Genomic DNA, 17,889 nt, shown 5'->3' on the forward strand with positions numbered 1-17,889 from the left:
TGTAATTTGATTTTTATTTCTATTTTTAGCTTCTTATATTCCAATCAATGCTAGAATAGAATGATTTTATGTAAATTCAACATTTATAGTTTTAAAATGGAGATAAGACAAAAGGATAAATAAGATTTTTAATTCATTGGGGTCTTAAGCTAAATTGGACAAATTTGAGATTATTGGCAGTCAACATGAGAATAAAAATAAATAAAAAAAGAAGAGATCTCTTGAAGGAGCCAAAACACACACACACACACACACACACACACACACACACACACACATGCATATGCATGTATATGTATATATGGGTGGGAAATATTCCTCCACGAAATGCGAGGGTAAAAACAAGTTAAAAAAATACTTGTGGATATTATGGGCAAGAATTTAATCAAAACTAATGTTGTATAAATAGAATGTACAGATCATATGCGTTTAGGACAAAAATCTTGCAATGCACTAGTTTCCATGGACAAAATATTCATAAACAAATTTTCTTAAAAAAATCACAAGTATGTCGATTAGTGCACAAATTCATTGAATAAAAAATAAAACACACAGATTGCAAAAACAAAAAGAGAAACAAATAAAACATTTTGAGGGTTTTTTTAAAACCAACATTTTAATCTGATAATTATATATTAAAAAAAAATGCTTTATCTGATATAAATATAATGAAGCATAAAATTACACTTAAGCTACAATTAATCTAGTATATTCAACTAGAGCAGTAGAACATTGATACAATGATCTATTCCTACAAGGCAAATGAAAGTCCATGCACAAAAACATTCTCCTCATCCGACCCCACCTTAGGCAAGGATTCTAGCTATGTGCATAGCTTTTGTTCTTATATGTTTTTCCTTTCTCCATAGTTTGATGGACCCTTCAAACTTTATTTAGATTTACTTTCAAATTCAAAATTGTTCAAGTGTCATCATTGTAGGAGAACCACTATAATTTCAAGGATTCATAGCAGACCCCTATGACACATTGGCCTCATTGATCCACCTTTCCTATCAAAATCAAAAATGTTGGATCCATATGCAAGGAAACATAAAGAAATAGGTCTTGCCAACAAGTTCAACAAGGCCATAGAGGCCACACTTGTGTTGGTTTCAATATACTATGTCAAAATTACCCAATTTAGGTATGCATATGAGAAAAAAAACTTGTTTCTACCCCTTCTTCCACTCTCCATGCTGGTTTTATCTAAAGCATGCATGAAATTTAATCTCATCAAACTGGTTTGCTAAACTCATATGGCTCATGGGGTTTGTTGAATACAGTATAAAATTAATTTAATCAAAACCACTTGTTTTTGTTAAAGTCATATGCTTTGTTGGCATTAAGAGAATTGACATCAACTTTTTTCTCTCAAAGTTCAACATCTTGTTAGACTTGTATGCTTTGTGAGGATTATTTGAAATTTGAAATATTGCCTCTTTTAATATGCTATTTTCCCTGCACTTATCTCTTTGTTGGGATAGAGAGTTGTATTGGAATTGTCTTGGTATATTTTCAACAATATTGTGTTTGTGTTTGCAAATGTATTTTTTAAGTCCATATCCTACTCCAAAAGTAGTTAAATAGATTTTATATAAAATTCAAGCTTAAAGTTTATTAAAGAAGAGAAATATATGCTATTTTTGTTGACTTACAAATTTTATTTTCCACCTTAATAAGATGCCATTATCTGATACATACAACGATACTCATGATTAAAATTAATTTTAACATATAAAACACATTTATTCTGCATTATTTGGAACTTCAGCTCCATAGCTCTCGTTATTATCTTATTTTAAAGAAAGCTATTGTTATTTCCTTTAAAAACTATTTGTATCTCCCATGGTACTCCTTAATTTATGGAATTTTTTGCTGTTAAAAAATTTACTTGTTAACTTTTGATAAATTCTGAGCGTGCGCGGGTAGCAAATTTTTTTCTTATATAAAACCCTACACCTGGTTCATAATACCCAGAGAAATTCCCGTGCCAGACTTTTCTGGGTGGGAGTCTATCCCCTGAGCCAACGCGGGCTATGGCGTGAGCATTTTAATTTATTCATGTGTTGCTTAAGTTCTCTGAGTTTCTCAGAAGCTGCCGTGTCTGCCATTTCCTTCCTCGCTTGCTCCTCTGTGCCCATACGCAACGAAGAAGATAACTTCAGGAATACCAAATCATATAATTCTCAACAAAGTGTGACTGCAGTTATAACAAAATCCTAGTCTTAAAGAGTAATGACTTTAAAAAAATCAAGTCAGGATAGGCGAACACAGTTCACAGCCTTTTCATCTTCACAAGTCACAACATGATCATCGCAATGGCCATCCTCCCCTTAATTGCGAGCGATTGCACATAATAGAAGTATGTAAAAATGCATTCAAAACATTCAGATACTTTCTGTTCAAAAAGTATATCGGGTTTCAGAATTTTAGGGCACTCGTATGCAAGTTATTTTCAAGACGGGTGTTCGAGTTTTTCAACTCTCAGACTATCAGCGCAAATTTGCTTTATTTTGTTCGAGAAGCAAGACAATTTGCCAGTTGGGTACCGTCTCTTGGCAGAATAAAAGGAAAAATTACCACTCGGTCAGTTTATCTGCTTCAAAAATTAGTGTATATTAATTTGTAGCAGCGACTTCTCCAGAGAATCACATTATAATAATGAATTCTATCAGGTAAGACTACATTCATTGTGACTAGTTTTTAATTTTCACATTATAATAATAAATTCTATCAGGTAAGACTACATTCATTGTGACTAGTTTTTAATTTATGTTTTCTCTGTCTTCATTTGTTCAAATTTTGAATTTGCAACTTATCAGGTACGTTCTTAATGCCAGAACAATGCTTTATTGTAAGGCATCCGAGATTGGGTGGTAGTAATGTTGATTTTGAAAGGAACGACGATGTTGTGGATTTGTGGTCACTGCACGATTTAGTGGTGATGCATTTTTTAGTTAATTGGTTGAATTTGTCGATAGGGGTAATCTTTAGCTTAGTCTGCACTACCCGTCCGACTGCTAGCATCCAGCTGGTTGGATGACATATTTTGCTCAATGTCTACACTTTATCATGATCTTCAGATTTTGCATCTAGAGCTACGAGATCTTTATCACTCAGGTTCATCCCGCTCGCCGAAGGATTTTGGCCAGTGTTAACCGAGTGTTTTATGTTTTCTAAACTTGAGTGACGGAGGTTCTTTATTTGTTGAGCATCAATGATGATACTCTTTTATTTCTTTAAACTCAATCATGAATATTTTTGATTTCTTATACCTCAATTATGAAGTTCATCCAACTGGACAAATAGTTTTGGGTAGTTTTATATGAATAAATCTTTTATGTTTCTGAAAATGATGGAGCCTTTTTATTTCCTATACCTCAGTTATGAAGGTTTTATATTTCTTAAACTTATTAGAAAGAAGATTTTGAATGACAAATTCTGACTTTTGTATATTTGTTAATGTTGTGTTTGAATTTTCATTAAATCAGTGGTTTTTATTTGTCAAAAATAAAAGTTTTATATTTTTGAATGCCAAGTGTATTCTTTCTCCAAACGCATGATTTTTAAACGTGAGATAATAAATTTCTTTTTCGTTTGAGAATTTAAAATGGAGTATCTATAGGCCCATTAGTGATCTGGGATGAAGATGAAACATGGCAATTAGTGATCCCTTATAAGGCCCATTTAGCTAGACCATTTGCCACCTTGTTTTGCTCTTTTGGTGATATGACCAAAAGATGTTGACTCAAATTTTGAAGATACCAAAAGAATTTTCCTAACAACTTGAGCCAATCTCCATTAGAAACCCAACAAATTCCCTTTATTCAACAAAGAAACTAGGATCATAGAATTTATACTATACATAACTTATTTCTATCCACGTGCACTTGCCTTTTCCACTACTTTAAGAATTGCCTAGACCTTCATCTAGTTATTAGTATGCACTCTCATATTGGTAGAGAAAAAAATGAATAAAATCTTTTCAAGCTAATTCCATCCATCCATGTGACATCCAAATTAGCAAGTGCAAAGTTGTTTGTGTTGATCTTAAGAAAACGGTTGGGGAAGGAGACCACTAACCAGGCCTGTAAAATTAGTTCTTGAAAATTTAGTTATAGAAGATTGTCCAAGGAATATTTATAAGAATTGTAAATGAAACTGTGGTATACTATGTAAAATTTAAACTAATAAACATTCAAAACATGACAGTTGATTGCATTGAAAACTTGAACATTAACAATGGTTGGCACAGTTTTGTTTCTTTGGGAGCAAATCATGAACAAGTATAAGAATTGCAACTAAAACGTTGACATCCTAAGTGATGTTTAAACTAATAAACATAAAAAAAATGACAATGATTGCATTAACAATGATGGGTGGAGTTTAGGGCACAAGGGTAATACCCCTTGTGGGAATTTGCACCAGAGGCGTCAAGGGGCAACACCCTTGTGGGTTTAGCCCCCATTAGGGTCAAGGAGTAGCATCCTTGGGTTGCGCCTTGTTGCGATATAGGATGAGGTTGTAGGATAGAGCCATTGCCAACAAGCACAATAAGGCCTCCAAAGTTTCACAAACCTTCATTACAAATGGCATTTTCATAATTTTATCACCATTGTTTGTTTTCAATTTGATTTTCTAATCGGAGGACACAAGAGGCACCTAGGCATCCACGGGATAGTTAAGGGCTCTTAGGAGTCCTTGGGACATCTTGCTGCCCTTAGCTTCCCACTAATGTTGGCTATGCAACATGAGCTTGTCTTAGAAACACATGGATTTTGTTGTGGGTGCACGTCGTTGTGGAACTATATATTTTACCCTAAGTTACCAGTTCGGGTTCGATTACAGGTGCAGTTATGCTAACTCGATAAATGGGTATTGTGATTTTTTAAAGGGGTTTTGTATGTACAGGTATGTGTGTGTATATATATGCATTATATATATCAAAAGATAAGATAAATATATAAAATTGTAAAACTAAATCATTTCATGGCATGATACTTGATTATTGATCAATGTCAAATGCAAAAGATAAATATTAAATGCCGATTGATAGTTGAAAAATATTCAAATAAGCCATATCAATGATATCATATATGTCAATGTTAACAATGCCAATGAAAATCATTAAAATTATTGAATTACGAAATGTAGTTCTTGAAATATGATTTAGTGTTCATCAATCATTAAAGGCTATGAAAGCAGACAAGTTCCCAACAAAGACACACAGATGCATTAGTATTGGGTGTGTACTTGAATGTGGTTGGGGCTTGTGGGTACTGTTGATGTGAGTTTTGCTCCACTAAAATATGCTGAATTGAATACTAAGTGTCCCAAGATGAAATACCAAGTATTCAATTGTCTCTTGAATAAGGATGCTCATATGCTAAACAATGTAGATGGATTTTGTGAACAAATGAGACAACCTCAAAGGTCCTTTTTATTGTGGGTTTCCACTTAGTTTTAATGATGCGATATACTGGTTGTAACAATGGGACTTACACTATTCATTCAATGGATATCAACTACTTCAACTTCAATTACTTCCAACTAAATTACTTGAAATGACAAATCCTAGTTATGGTTCAGAACTACGTTCACTAAAATGGTTGTAACTCTCACAAAACATAAGAAAAATCCATAAAACCAGTGGCATATGATATTTAAGATAAAGAGCTATCTCCGAGATCAAATTTAGACCATTACATGCCCATATCGACCTATACCGTATGAATACATTTGACAAAAAAATTGGAACAAAGGATGGACAGAAATAGATTAACAAAATGTCGAGATAGGGCATTAATTCGACTGTAGAAAGGAAATCTGAGAGAGATTCATTTCATATCTCTGAATTTCCTCTCCATAATATCAACCAAGAAAATCTTTAGACTCAATTTAGTTCATTTAAATAGCAGATCTCCAAAATTGGTTTGATAAAAACCTTAGGAAAACACATGGCAATTTTAACAAACATTAACTCAAAACTTTAAAATAATTCTAGGAATGGAAAGTTTAGATATCATACATCTTGAAAACATATAAATAAATCAATATTTTATCAAATAAATAATGCAATCAAGAAATTCAATCTATACCTCAAGTCCTCCAAAGATCCAACTGAAGGATGAAGGAGACAAGAGAGGAAGACAATCCAAATTTGAGATGCCTCATTCAAACCCTCTCCACTTTCAGAAATCTGCATGAAAGAAGGTCCAGATCCACAACTGTAAATCAGTCTCTCAACCATTGAAACTTTAAAATATGCCTCTCTTCAAAGAGCAAAGAAACCCATGAAATCTTAAAGAATTGTGCTCACAAACTCAATCCACGAAACAAAAACTATCTAATTCTACATATGTAGGATAATGTTGATAATGGGGTGAGCCTCTAACCAATTCTTGCTTTATAGTATTAACTAAGCATAGGAGAGTGCTATCTTCTATGGATGTAGAAATGATTTCCACACTGACAATATTCATCCATATACCTTGTGAAGGCACAATCTAAATGGACATCTCTAATAGAAGTTAAGCAATTGTAATTTAGGTCCAAACCAACTTTACAACTTTACTTGCAACCAATAAGTAGCAAAAGCTATGGACACTAGCTTTACCATTAATCACCCTTCAACAATTTCTTCCACTCTTCTACTTCTACTCCTACTTAACATGAAATGAAATTTAATCAAAGTGAGAGATGCAAAGGACCATACAATACTCCAAAATGATTATATATATCTACCATGAAGACCAACAATGAATAAAGAACAATGGCAACAATTTTTCAACATAACATTACAAATGATGTGAGCAAGCTTTTATATAGGGGCTTAATTACAATGAATGACTAAGATTAATTTGAAATCAAGGGCCAAGATCGATCCACATAAGCCCTAATTAGGGTTTCCATAATCATAGCTACAAATATTAAATGGCCTCCCAATCACAATTAAGCACCACCTTGTGGGTTAATATAAAAATTGCATAGCTTTCCAAGGACCAATGAGAAAATTCAAATGCATAACAACTAGATTGTTAACATCGAGTGTGACTGTTATATATTTTAATGTTTATGAACCAGAATACAAGAATGCAATAGTAAAAAAAACAATAACAAATGATGCAATTATCTCGGGAAAACCCTCCTCAAGGCAAAACCCAGCCACACCTGAAAAATAGGTCCTTTATCACACGCTCAACATTATTACAGTATTCTCACACTTATGATAAACCTTTTGCAAAAGTCTCAAAGTCTCTCAATAACAAAACTGCTTTCAAAATATGTGAATCACATCTACAACCACAGATCATCTAATAATCGTTTATATACTTTGCACTAAACATAATACATAGATCTAAAATAATCGACCAGAATGTGAATATAATGTCAAGCTGCTCACAACAGATAAGCAATCAGCCAGTTCCTGAGAAGAGCATGCATTCAAGCACTCAGCTTCCGATAACCAACTAGCTAGGAAGCTAACTTCGCATAAGCTCCAAAATCTGACAATCTTTGTGTCCACGCTGGTGAAAGTCCACTGTAATATATCCGTGAGCAGCATTTCATCTGCCGTCATACCAACCGCCTTTCTCTTGTCATATGCGAGTAATGATAAGGCATCTTGGAAACTGAAGAGGCACCGATGATGACACCAAGACACACCTGTTATACAAATAACGCCAAATATAAATGAAGTCACACAATACCTTCTCAAATCATAACCCGCACAAAAATATTACATAGTGTGAGAATGAAATAAAACAGCTTACAGCTGGAACATTCAGTGACAAATACAGCTGGCTACAAAAGTCTTCAACATGCAGTGAACCATAATGCCATATCATCTATGACAGTGCCAGGACAACACACACAAGGCACCATGTGTGATGCTCTACTATTGAATAAGGAAGCCCGAATAAATAACTCTATTGCAGCTATAAAACTTCAACACTCCCTTTTAGCAAGAGAGAGATTATTTATTCCATAGTGCATCTCATCTTGACAAACACAATGGAGCTGCAACCAGAAAATGTCAATAACAAAATCTCATTACAGATTTTCTCTATATAATTTTTTATCTCTATATAACATTATCCTTTATGGCTACTCCTAGAGGTGAATCAGAAAAATAATAAATAATAAAGTCTTAGAGTTATGCACATGACTTCCACCATGATTACTCCCAGAGGCTGGATCTACCATAGTTACTCCCAGAGGGTGGAAAAAGAGATTTGACCTTGAACTTCTCTCACAGAGAAGAACTCGTTAACCAGAGATTTCACCGTGAAATTCTTTCGTATAGAAGAACTCATTAACAAGGGATTTCACCTCGAACTTCTCTCCCAAGGGATTTCATAGAGAAGAACTCATTAACAAGGGATGTCACTTCGAACTTCTCTCACAGAGAAGAACTCATTAGCAAGGGATTTCACCTCAAACTTCTTTCCCACAGAAAAGAACTCAGTAAAGCACAAAAATGATCATATGAATGCTGAGACTCCCTCTTAGCCAAGGCTCCCTCTCAACAGGGGCAACATTCTTATAGATTTGATTATCACAACAAAATAGAGTTGAATCCAATGTTGACCAAACAAGGAATAAACAGTCACATTGCTATACGAACTTGTTGATCCTCTGCAAAGGACTTGGCACCATCCCTCTACCATACAAGCCCTTGTTGAATCTTAGAACAAATGACAATGACAACCTGTAGGTGCTCCCTCTTTAATGAAATTATGTGTCACCGAGTCTTGATCTCATGGCTGCAAGTAGTGTTCCCATGTTCATTTTTACAGATTGCATGACTTTGCATGTAATCTCTCATCATCTTGATGCTTCTTGATTGGTCTTCAAAACACTTTTTGGAGAGATTAGTAATAGTTCGTAGAATCAAACTATCACAAAGAGAAATATACAGATCAATGCTGAACACATACACCTATTCCAATGTTATAACATGAATCAATAATAGATACATAAAATTTATGATACATATTCAAAGATATAATTATAAAAAATGCTTTTCTCTTTATTATCTGAATTTCCTTAGAATCCAGCAACATATCTTCCACCATCACAAAATCATAGTGCAGGTGGAGAGAAAAAATTGAACACTAGCACATCTGAAGAATCCCTCAATTCTTACATAAATTTACTTCTCTGATTCAGGATCTTTACTAGACCCACTCTGATACCATATTAATGGTTTTGAACCAGAATATAAGTGCAATAATTATAAAAATTATAACTGCTGACATAATTATTATCTTGGAAAAACCCTCCTTGAGCGAAAAACCCAGCCATACCTGAAAAATAGTTCCTTTATTACATGCTCAACATGATTACAGTATTCGCTTCATTATGATTGACAACTCTCATCAGTCAATAAGATTTCTGCAAAAGTTTCTTATTCTCTCAATAACAAAACTACTTACAAAATATGTGAATCACATCCACAACAACAAATCATCCAATGATCGTGCATATACTCTGCAATAAATTATATATATATATGCAATAATCGGCCAGGATGTGATTATAATGTCAATCTGCTTACAGCAAACAAGCAGTCAGGCAGCTCCCGAAAAGAGCATGCACTCATGCACTTAGCTCCCGCTAACCAACCAGCTAGTAAGCTAACTCAGCATAAGCTCCAAAAATCTGAAAATCTTTGTGCCCAAGTTGGTGAAAGTCTGCATGCAATATATGCGTGAGCAGCTCTTCATCAGCCTTTGTTAAGTTTCAATCAGATTTATGTAAATGGATGAATTTCAATTTTGATGAATCAGCTCTTCATCAGCTGTTGTTAAGTTTAAATCAGATTTATGTGTATGGTGTGAATTTCAATTCTGATGAAATTCCTATGGTAGATATCAAAAATAATTTCCTTGAATTATTAGACTTCCTTGTACTTTATATTTCCAAAGAATCATGCTCTAGAAAACAGTAATATATATACCGAAGCAGTCAATGCACAGAAGACTGTCAAATTGTATGTGTTCATTGTGTCTTAACCCTTTTCAGTCTACAAGTTATCTATAGGTTTTGATTGGTGGGAACATGCCCATGAGAGGACATGATCCATGTGAAGTCACGTCCCTTCGGAGACATGCCTTCATGTGGAGTCATGTCCCCTCATGGACATGGCTCAACGTCCCACCAACTTTTAACTACAACCAATAATGAAAGATCAGCTTTCGATAACAATTTAATAATGGCTGGGTTTCAGATCCCTGTCAAAAGCTGGATGTAATGTGGTTCAGGGCCCCATCACAACCTGCTATCACTTCCGAAGGATTCAGCTGGTGCTAAGATTATGTACTCTCAGATGGCTGATTATGCTGTGTTTAAAGATTTTAGGTATGTTTTGGGGTTGGGAGCTTGCTCCTCTTTTTCCCCCTATGATCTACTGGATCTTGTTGGATCCTGGTTTCTCTTTTGGGCATCTGTTTGCAGCCCATTCTTTAATTTTTCCATCTTCCTGCTGCTGTCCTTCTGGTGGCCATTGGCTGGCTTTTTACTACTGAATTGTTGTTGAATATCTATTTGCAGCTTTTCATCTATGTCGTGTTTCAGATCCCTTGTAAAATCTGGTTGTAATGGGTTTGAGGGCCCCATCAAAACCTGTTATACTTAATAAAAAACAATTCAACAATGGCATGCCGTCGGTCATTCTTTATAATGTATTTTGCAATTGATTAATTAATCAAATCAGTATGTTTAGTAATAATATATATAATTTTATCTATTATAAATGTATATTAATTTCTTCAACAAAATACAATTATATGATTCTCAATAAAGATACTTATTTATATAATAAATAACCATTCATTTATATATGTATCTCAGAATGAAATGTAGAGTAATCAGATATCCAACCGAAGATACAAATCATCAACACTGCCTCTTAACTAGGGAGGATAATAAGTATATCAATCACAAAGTGAAAAGAGATATCACCTCAACGTAATATCCGATTATATGGCATGTTTACAGATATCCTACTTGGAGATATCCACCATAATAATATCATCTCATGATATTAAGTGTAATGGCTTACAAATATCAAGTCTCATGATATTTACCAAGTACTCAAGAGTAATAATTAGAATATTATAATGTTTCTTTAATGGTCATCTTATTTAGTCTTTAGTTTCTTTTACAAACATCGTCTTTGTAAATCTATATAAGGAGCTTTCATCTCCTTTCTTTAATACAACTACAACATCATCGATTTACCATAAACATGGTATTAGATAAGGTTGATGGGATTTCATAAAATTTGATGGATTTTTTAAGAAAAATTCGAGGCTCTTTTGATTTGGATTTATTTCCAGAAATTTGATTTTAGATTTTTAGAAATACAAATTGTTAGATGTATTTATGAAACTCTTATGGTTTGTCTTTGAGGATTTTTGTTCGAAATTGCAAGCCTGGTTAAGGGTTTTGATTTCGCGATTTTTTGTTTGCAGCAAAAGTCTCTATTTTTTAGGGTTGCATGTACTTGCGTGTTTGTTCCATGTGCTGGCATGTTGCTTGCATGTGCTAGTTTACCATGCTGAGTCTTATGTTTTGCCTCCCTTGAAAATTTATGATGGGTTTCAAAAATTTTCCCATAATTTTTTTGGATGGGTTTCTATAATTTTTCCCTTAAAAATTTCCGATTCTATAATTCGCTAAGTTGTGTGGGGTTCCTTTGTGGGTTTATAATTTTTTCCTCAAAAATTATTTGGTGGGTTTTATTGTTTTTTCCTAAAAACCAAAGCTTTGTAATGTTTGGTTTTGATTGATTTTTCACCTTAAAAATCATGCTGGCTTTTGATCAATTTTTTACCTCAAAAATTGTGTTTGGTTTTTTTGATTTTTCCTCCTAAAGATCATGCCATTTTGCAGTCTGCTTTGGGGCATCATGCTCATCAGCAAGGTTTGGAGGGTTTGTCGATTTTTCCTTAAAGTCTTGCTAGCTGTTCTCCGTGTTGTCTCTGTCTCAAGGAAGAGCAGCTCTATTAACCAACATCAGGTTGGATATTTTATGATGATTTTTTGTCAGATGTTTTGTTGATTCTAGGAGGGTTAGTGGTAGACTCATCTCAGTGGTAGAGTAAGGGGGAGGCTCTTCTCTCTTGTTGCAAGCATTCTAAAGAAGGGGGCACCTTTCTCTGTTCTTTTATGGGTGAGTTTTGGCTTCTTGGTCATTAACATTCTGCAGATCTAGGGCAATAGAATGTTCACACTTTTTTCTCAAGATTGTTCTCTGTCTCTTGAGATAGAGATAAGCATGACATTTGATATATTGCTAATGCTTCTAATACCAATTTTAACATGACAGACCTACCTGCTTATGAGAGGCAATTTCAGTTCCAGTTATCCATTTTTTTTCTAATGGCTTCCATAATTTATTTGTTCTAATTTCTTTGTCAATGGGATCTCCTAAATATTTGCTTGCAAAAGTACTATTTTTAAAGCCCATTATATTACAATTGCTATCTTATCCCTTCTCTTCATGTTGAAAAAGAAAGTCTCAGATTTCTCTATATTAAACATCAATCCTGATGCTTTAGAATATTTGCTTAATAGTAATTATAGTTTCTAGCTTCTTTTCTTGTTCCTTAACCTTTTAGAATGGTGTCAACTGTCATCTTTTAAATTGCTGGTGGGTGAAGTTTGGAACTCCCCCTATGATTTTGACCCCTTTGATTAAATTCTGATTCTCAGTCTTTTTAATGGCCATACCTGTTGTTTCTGCCATAATTATATTTGCGAAGGGGGATATGGGGTCCCCTTGTCTAAGACCATGAGGAGTATTAAAATATCCTGCTAGAGTTCTATTAATTTGAATTGTAAATTTGGTAGTGGAAATGCAGCTGCATATCAAACTTATCCATTGTTTAGAGAATCTGAAAGATACCATGCATTTGCACAAAAATCTCCAATGTACCTTGTCATAGGCTTTTCTAATGTCTAGCTGCATCAACATGCTAGGTTCCTGATTCTTCTAGATGGAGTGTATAGCTTCCCGAATGATTATAATACTATTAAAGATTGATCTTCTAGGAACATACCTGGTTTTTTCTTCAAAGATGAGAAGAGGTAACAATGGCTCGATCTTATTAGGCTTTAGCTATAACTTTGGTTAAAACTTTGTATATTGTATTACATAATGCAATGGGTCTAAATCATCTAAAATCTGATTTTTCCATCTTTGGAATTGGTGTCATGAAGATGTTAATTCAAGATTCTTTCTGAATTCCTCATGCTTTCTAATGCTTCAGTGACCTTTAAGCCAATAAAATGCCAACATTTTTAGAAAAAAACAAGTAGAGAAACCATTTGGTCCAGGCGCCTTATCCAGATGTAATGATTTAAAGTTGTTACAACTTCCTCAATTGTAATTCTTTGATTAAGCTTATTGTTATTTGCAGTGGTGTGATCTTAGGAATGTTTGCTAATGTTACATCCCAAATTTTGACCCAATTTAAAATGTTCATATAGCTGTTGAGGTTCACATGAAGTTTGTTGACAGTTAAATTTGTTATAATCCTGCGAAATGGTAAGATGGTTAGTCGTTATAATTTCATATGAAGATAACATGCCGGTTGATTATTTATCACGAATTTATGGAATTGAAAAAGGTGGTTAGTCATTATGATTATTTATGATTAATAACTTGTTATGGTAATATGATTTAGCTGCGGAGAATTTTCTTGTAGGGAGCATGTCAAAGGGGGGGGGAGAAGCATTGTCAGAAAAGAATTAGGTACAGGAGCATCACCATCACTGGACAAATGGGTATGAATCATGAATCACCATGGTTGAGGACTTAGCGACTGCATAACAGGATACACACATTAGACACGCATGAGCTATTAAATTAACATTAAAAATATTAATCATATTAATTTAATTAATGCGTACCTCAAATGGCTTTTGGTTGACTTTTTCCACCACATCATTATAATACATATTTATGTACACACACATAGATATAAATTAAAGGTGACATCGTAATATTATTTTTATACAAGATGTTATCTATTTAATACGTACATTTAAATGCATGTACAAGAAGATAAAATAAATCTTCCAAGATGAAACATGTATTTAGATATACATATTTAAAAGGTATGACCTTGGATAAACATTTAATATGTGCCATATTAAGATATTTACGTGCAAGTGAATAAATATGTTTATATTATTCTTTTGATTTGTAACCTTTCAAATTCTTTTTCTTATTTATTCAATTTCATTCTAAACTCGAAATGCACATTTGGCATATTTTTGGCGATCAAGAGCCAAGTCTTTTCTTTATAAGTTATGGCTTCTTGGAAGCCAAAGAGACTTCGATTACTTCTTATATTATGAAGTCAAGAGAGACCATGAACACACAATATATCACTCGATTCCTTCTTCACATGTCAACTGAATACTTCTGCATTTTTTTACATGATATCCTTGCTATATACCACCCAAATTCTAATGCATTTTCCTTGCAACAAATGCCCTTTTCATCGATTTTCACTGAAGACGTGATTGTTATTTACATTGAAAATTGCGACTGAAGATTCATTCCGTGGAGAAGCTGATTATTAACGCCCAGCAAGACTCCATCTTATTCCAGATTTCTACTAGGTTATGTGGATGTCCAAATCCCGAGTATTGCAATATGTTTTATAACAATTATTATTGCAATCTGATTATTATAGCAGTTAGATACAAATCCAAATTATGAAGCAAATCGTCCTTGTTTATAATATCATCAGTTAAGATGAATAAAAGCCAAGTATCCATGACATGATATCATATTATATTTATGCCGTTGAAAGTTAGAATCAAATGGTATTTACCATGCTAGTTCTTAGGTCATAGAAATGTAATTTGCTGAAAAACATGTAACATTCTTATATCAGTTGAGGATCGATAGAAAGAGCTGGTTGCTCTGAGATTCAAACACCTGGGACTCACCTGGCTGTATAGCCAAGGAGAAGGGTGAAGAGGTGAGAGAAAAGAATCTGCAAAAACATGAAACAGAATCAGATGTGACATAACAATGTTTATCATTTTTACAAAGGGATCATTTAATAGCTCATGCATGATCATATTTATTGTTTTCTCCTGTTTTCAAGTTAAGTGGTGTGATTTGATACGAAAATGCTTAGTGGCTGACAAGGTGTTCCATGTCTATTCTGGGTAGGGAGGGCCTTTCTAGCTAAAGAAAATGTGGGGATAAGTTTAAGGTCCATGGTTGGGTGGTTAAGCCCTTGACAGTGTTTTCCCTCTCCACAAGATGTCAGGACATGCATCAGATAAAGATATGTCGAGCATTCAAATATTTATTGGTAATAGGTATTTTTACTTTTATGATATTTATACAAGTAAAAGATATGATGGATTAATTTATATCGTTGAATTCGGTTTTTCCCTTTGATGAAAGTAACCTTTCTCGTCAATCTAACTGGTAACCATTTAGATCGGTTGACCTTCCAATTGAATTATGGAATATATCTATTGGATTGTTATTGCAATCTTTCATTTAAAAGAATAATGATTATGAGCATATCTTCTAATCTTATGTTATTGCCACAGTTAGCAAGAGGAAGAAAAGAAATGAAACAGAGGTATCTGATGCCCCAAATGATACAGTGGTATCTGATGCCTTAAGTGATACGGTGGTATACGACACCCTAAATGATACAGTGGTATCTGATGCCCTAAATGATCCAATGGTAATTGATGCCCTAATTGATATAGTGGTATTTGATGCCCTAAATGATCCAATGGTAATTGATGCCCTAAATGATACAATGGTATGTGATGCCCTAATTGGTATAGTGGTATTTGATGGTAATCGTCATTTGATCCTAAGTGGTATTTGTGGACTAACCTGGGTGTTTGCATAAGCATCGTTAGATTGATTTTGGCTTCAAATTCCATGGTATGTAGATTTTAATTTCCATAGTAAATTCATTAATGGTGTTTTCAATTCTTAGTTATGAAGTTATGTTTAATTGATTGTAATTGTTAATCTCATTCACATGAACGTAATTGCTATAACTGTCTTCCTAATGAAAATGAAGTAATAACTGTATCTCTTTGATATGTTAGTTGTTAATTAAGACCCAGGAAAAAGTGGTTGTTACTATTACGAGGTAATTGGTAAATAATTGCTTGTTATTAACAGAGACTGAAAGGTCAATTTATAAAAAAGAATGAAACGATGTTTCCTTAGGAATCCATCGTAAAGAATAAAAACATTCTATTCTAGAGAAAGCAAAAAACGAAAGCAAACTAAAGCTTAAGATATTTACAAGATAACCATTAACTAATAATAGACAACTTATCTATTATTGTAACACCCTCCCTTAATGGTTAATCTATCGAACACACCAAGCTATCCTCCGAATTTGACAAACTTATCAGGACCAAGAGGCTTGGTGAGAATGTCTGCAATCTGATTTGTGGTAGGAACATAGGAACATACTGCAGATCTATAGTCTCGTCTTCAACTAGCTGTCGTATGTAATGACAATGAACATCCACATGCTTGGTTCGTTCCTGGAAGACTGGATTCTGTGCTAACTTGATAACGCCTTTGTTATCAACAAACAAAGTAATCGGTCCTACTGGTGACATTTGCATATCCCTAAGCATCTGATGAAGCCAAACAACTTCACATCCTGCCTTAACAGTCCCGCTATATTCAACCTCTGTAGAAGAGAGAGAAACTGTCTGCTGCTTCTTGCTGGTCAATGTGACTGCACCAGATCCCAAACTGAACTCATATCCGGATGTTGACTTTTTATCATTAATAGAGCCTGCCCAATCTGAAGTTGTGAACCCATTGAGTTTAGGATTAGAACTCCAAGAGTACAGAAGTCCATAATCTGAAGTGCCCTTCACATAACGAAGCACACGCTTTGCTGCCATCCAATGATCATCCTTAGGAGCTATCATAAAGCGTGAAATATAGCTGACTGCGAAGCTGATATTAGGCCTAGTAGCAGAGAGGTAGATGAGGCTGCCTACTAGTTGCTTGTATGTAGTATCATCAATGGAAGGAGAATCAGACTTTGCTGATAACTTGAGACCTTTCTCCATAGGTGTAGATTCAGGTTTGCAATCTTGCATTCGGAATTTGTCTAACAGGGCCTTGGCATATTTGGACTGAGAGATGAATATACCACAAGACTGTTGCCAAACTTCAACACCTAGGCAATAATGCATGAGCCCAAGGTCAGTCATATCAAAAGACTCGCATAAGTTTTGTTTGATTCCTTGAATCAAAGATGTCGAATTGCTAGTGATGATAAGATCATCCACATAGATAACCAGAAGGATAATGTCACTGTCAGGAGTCTTGATGTATAGATTTGAGTTTGAAGAACTTCTTTGGAAGCCTTGGTCATTGAGGTACTTATCAATCTTGATGTACCATGCCCGAGGGGCTTGCTTCAAGCCATAGAGAGCATTTACCAATCTGAGAACCTGATGGTCTTTACCAACAACCTTGAAACCAGGAGGCTGCGTCATGTAGACCTCTTCATGGAGATCACCATTCAGGAAAGCACTCATGGCGTCCATTTGATGGACCTTCCAGCCAAACTGTGCTACCATGGCTAGGACTAATCTGATGGTGCTCATCTTTGTAGTAGGAGCAAAGGTCTCCTCATAATCATTGCCCTGATGCTGAGAAAAGCCCTTCGCCACTAAACGAGCTTTGTACTTATCCAAAGTACCATCTGATTTGTATTTGATTTTGTAGACCTATTTGCAGCCAATGGGTTTCTTCCCTGGGGGAAGATCAGAAAGGACCCAAGTGTTGTTCTTCAGTAGGCTTTGGTGTTAAGATGTTATGGCTTGTTCCCACTGTGGAATTCCTTTAGC

The 17,889-nt window shown here is 34.5% G+C and overlaps 1 protein-coding gene across 1 annotated transcript in view; it reads left to right on the plus strand.

Annotated features, from left to right (window-relative positions):
* The first annotated feature begins 1,816 nt into the window (after positions 1-1,816).
* PEX3 (peroxin 3) overlaps positions 1,817-17,889 on the plus strand; it is a 158,779-nt gene continuing 142,706 nt past the window's right edge. The window contains exon 1 of the mRNA XM_089803792.1: positions 1,817-2,675. Coding sequence (XP_089659918.1) covers positions 2,662-2,675 — 14 coding nt within the window. The 5' untranslated portion in view covers positions 1,817-2,661. The remainder of the gene's footprint in view (positions 2,676-17,889) is intronic.

This window comes from Cupressus sempervirens, chromosome 10 (genome assembly GCF_028749045.1).
Source record: "Cupressus sempervirens isolate cs-2001-9-10 chromosome 10, ASM2874904v1, whole genome shotgun sequence".
Lineage (NCBI taxonomy): Eukaryota > Viridiplantae > Streptophyta > Pinopsida > Cupressales > Cupressaceae > Cupressus > Cupressus sempervirens.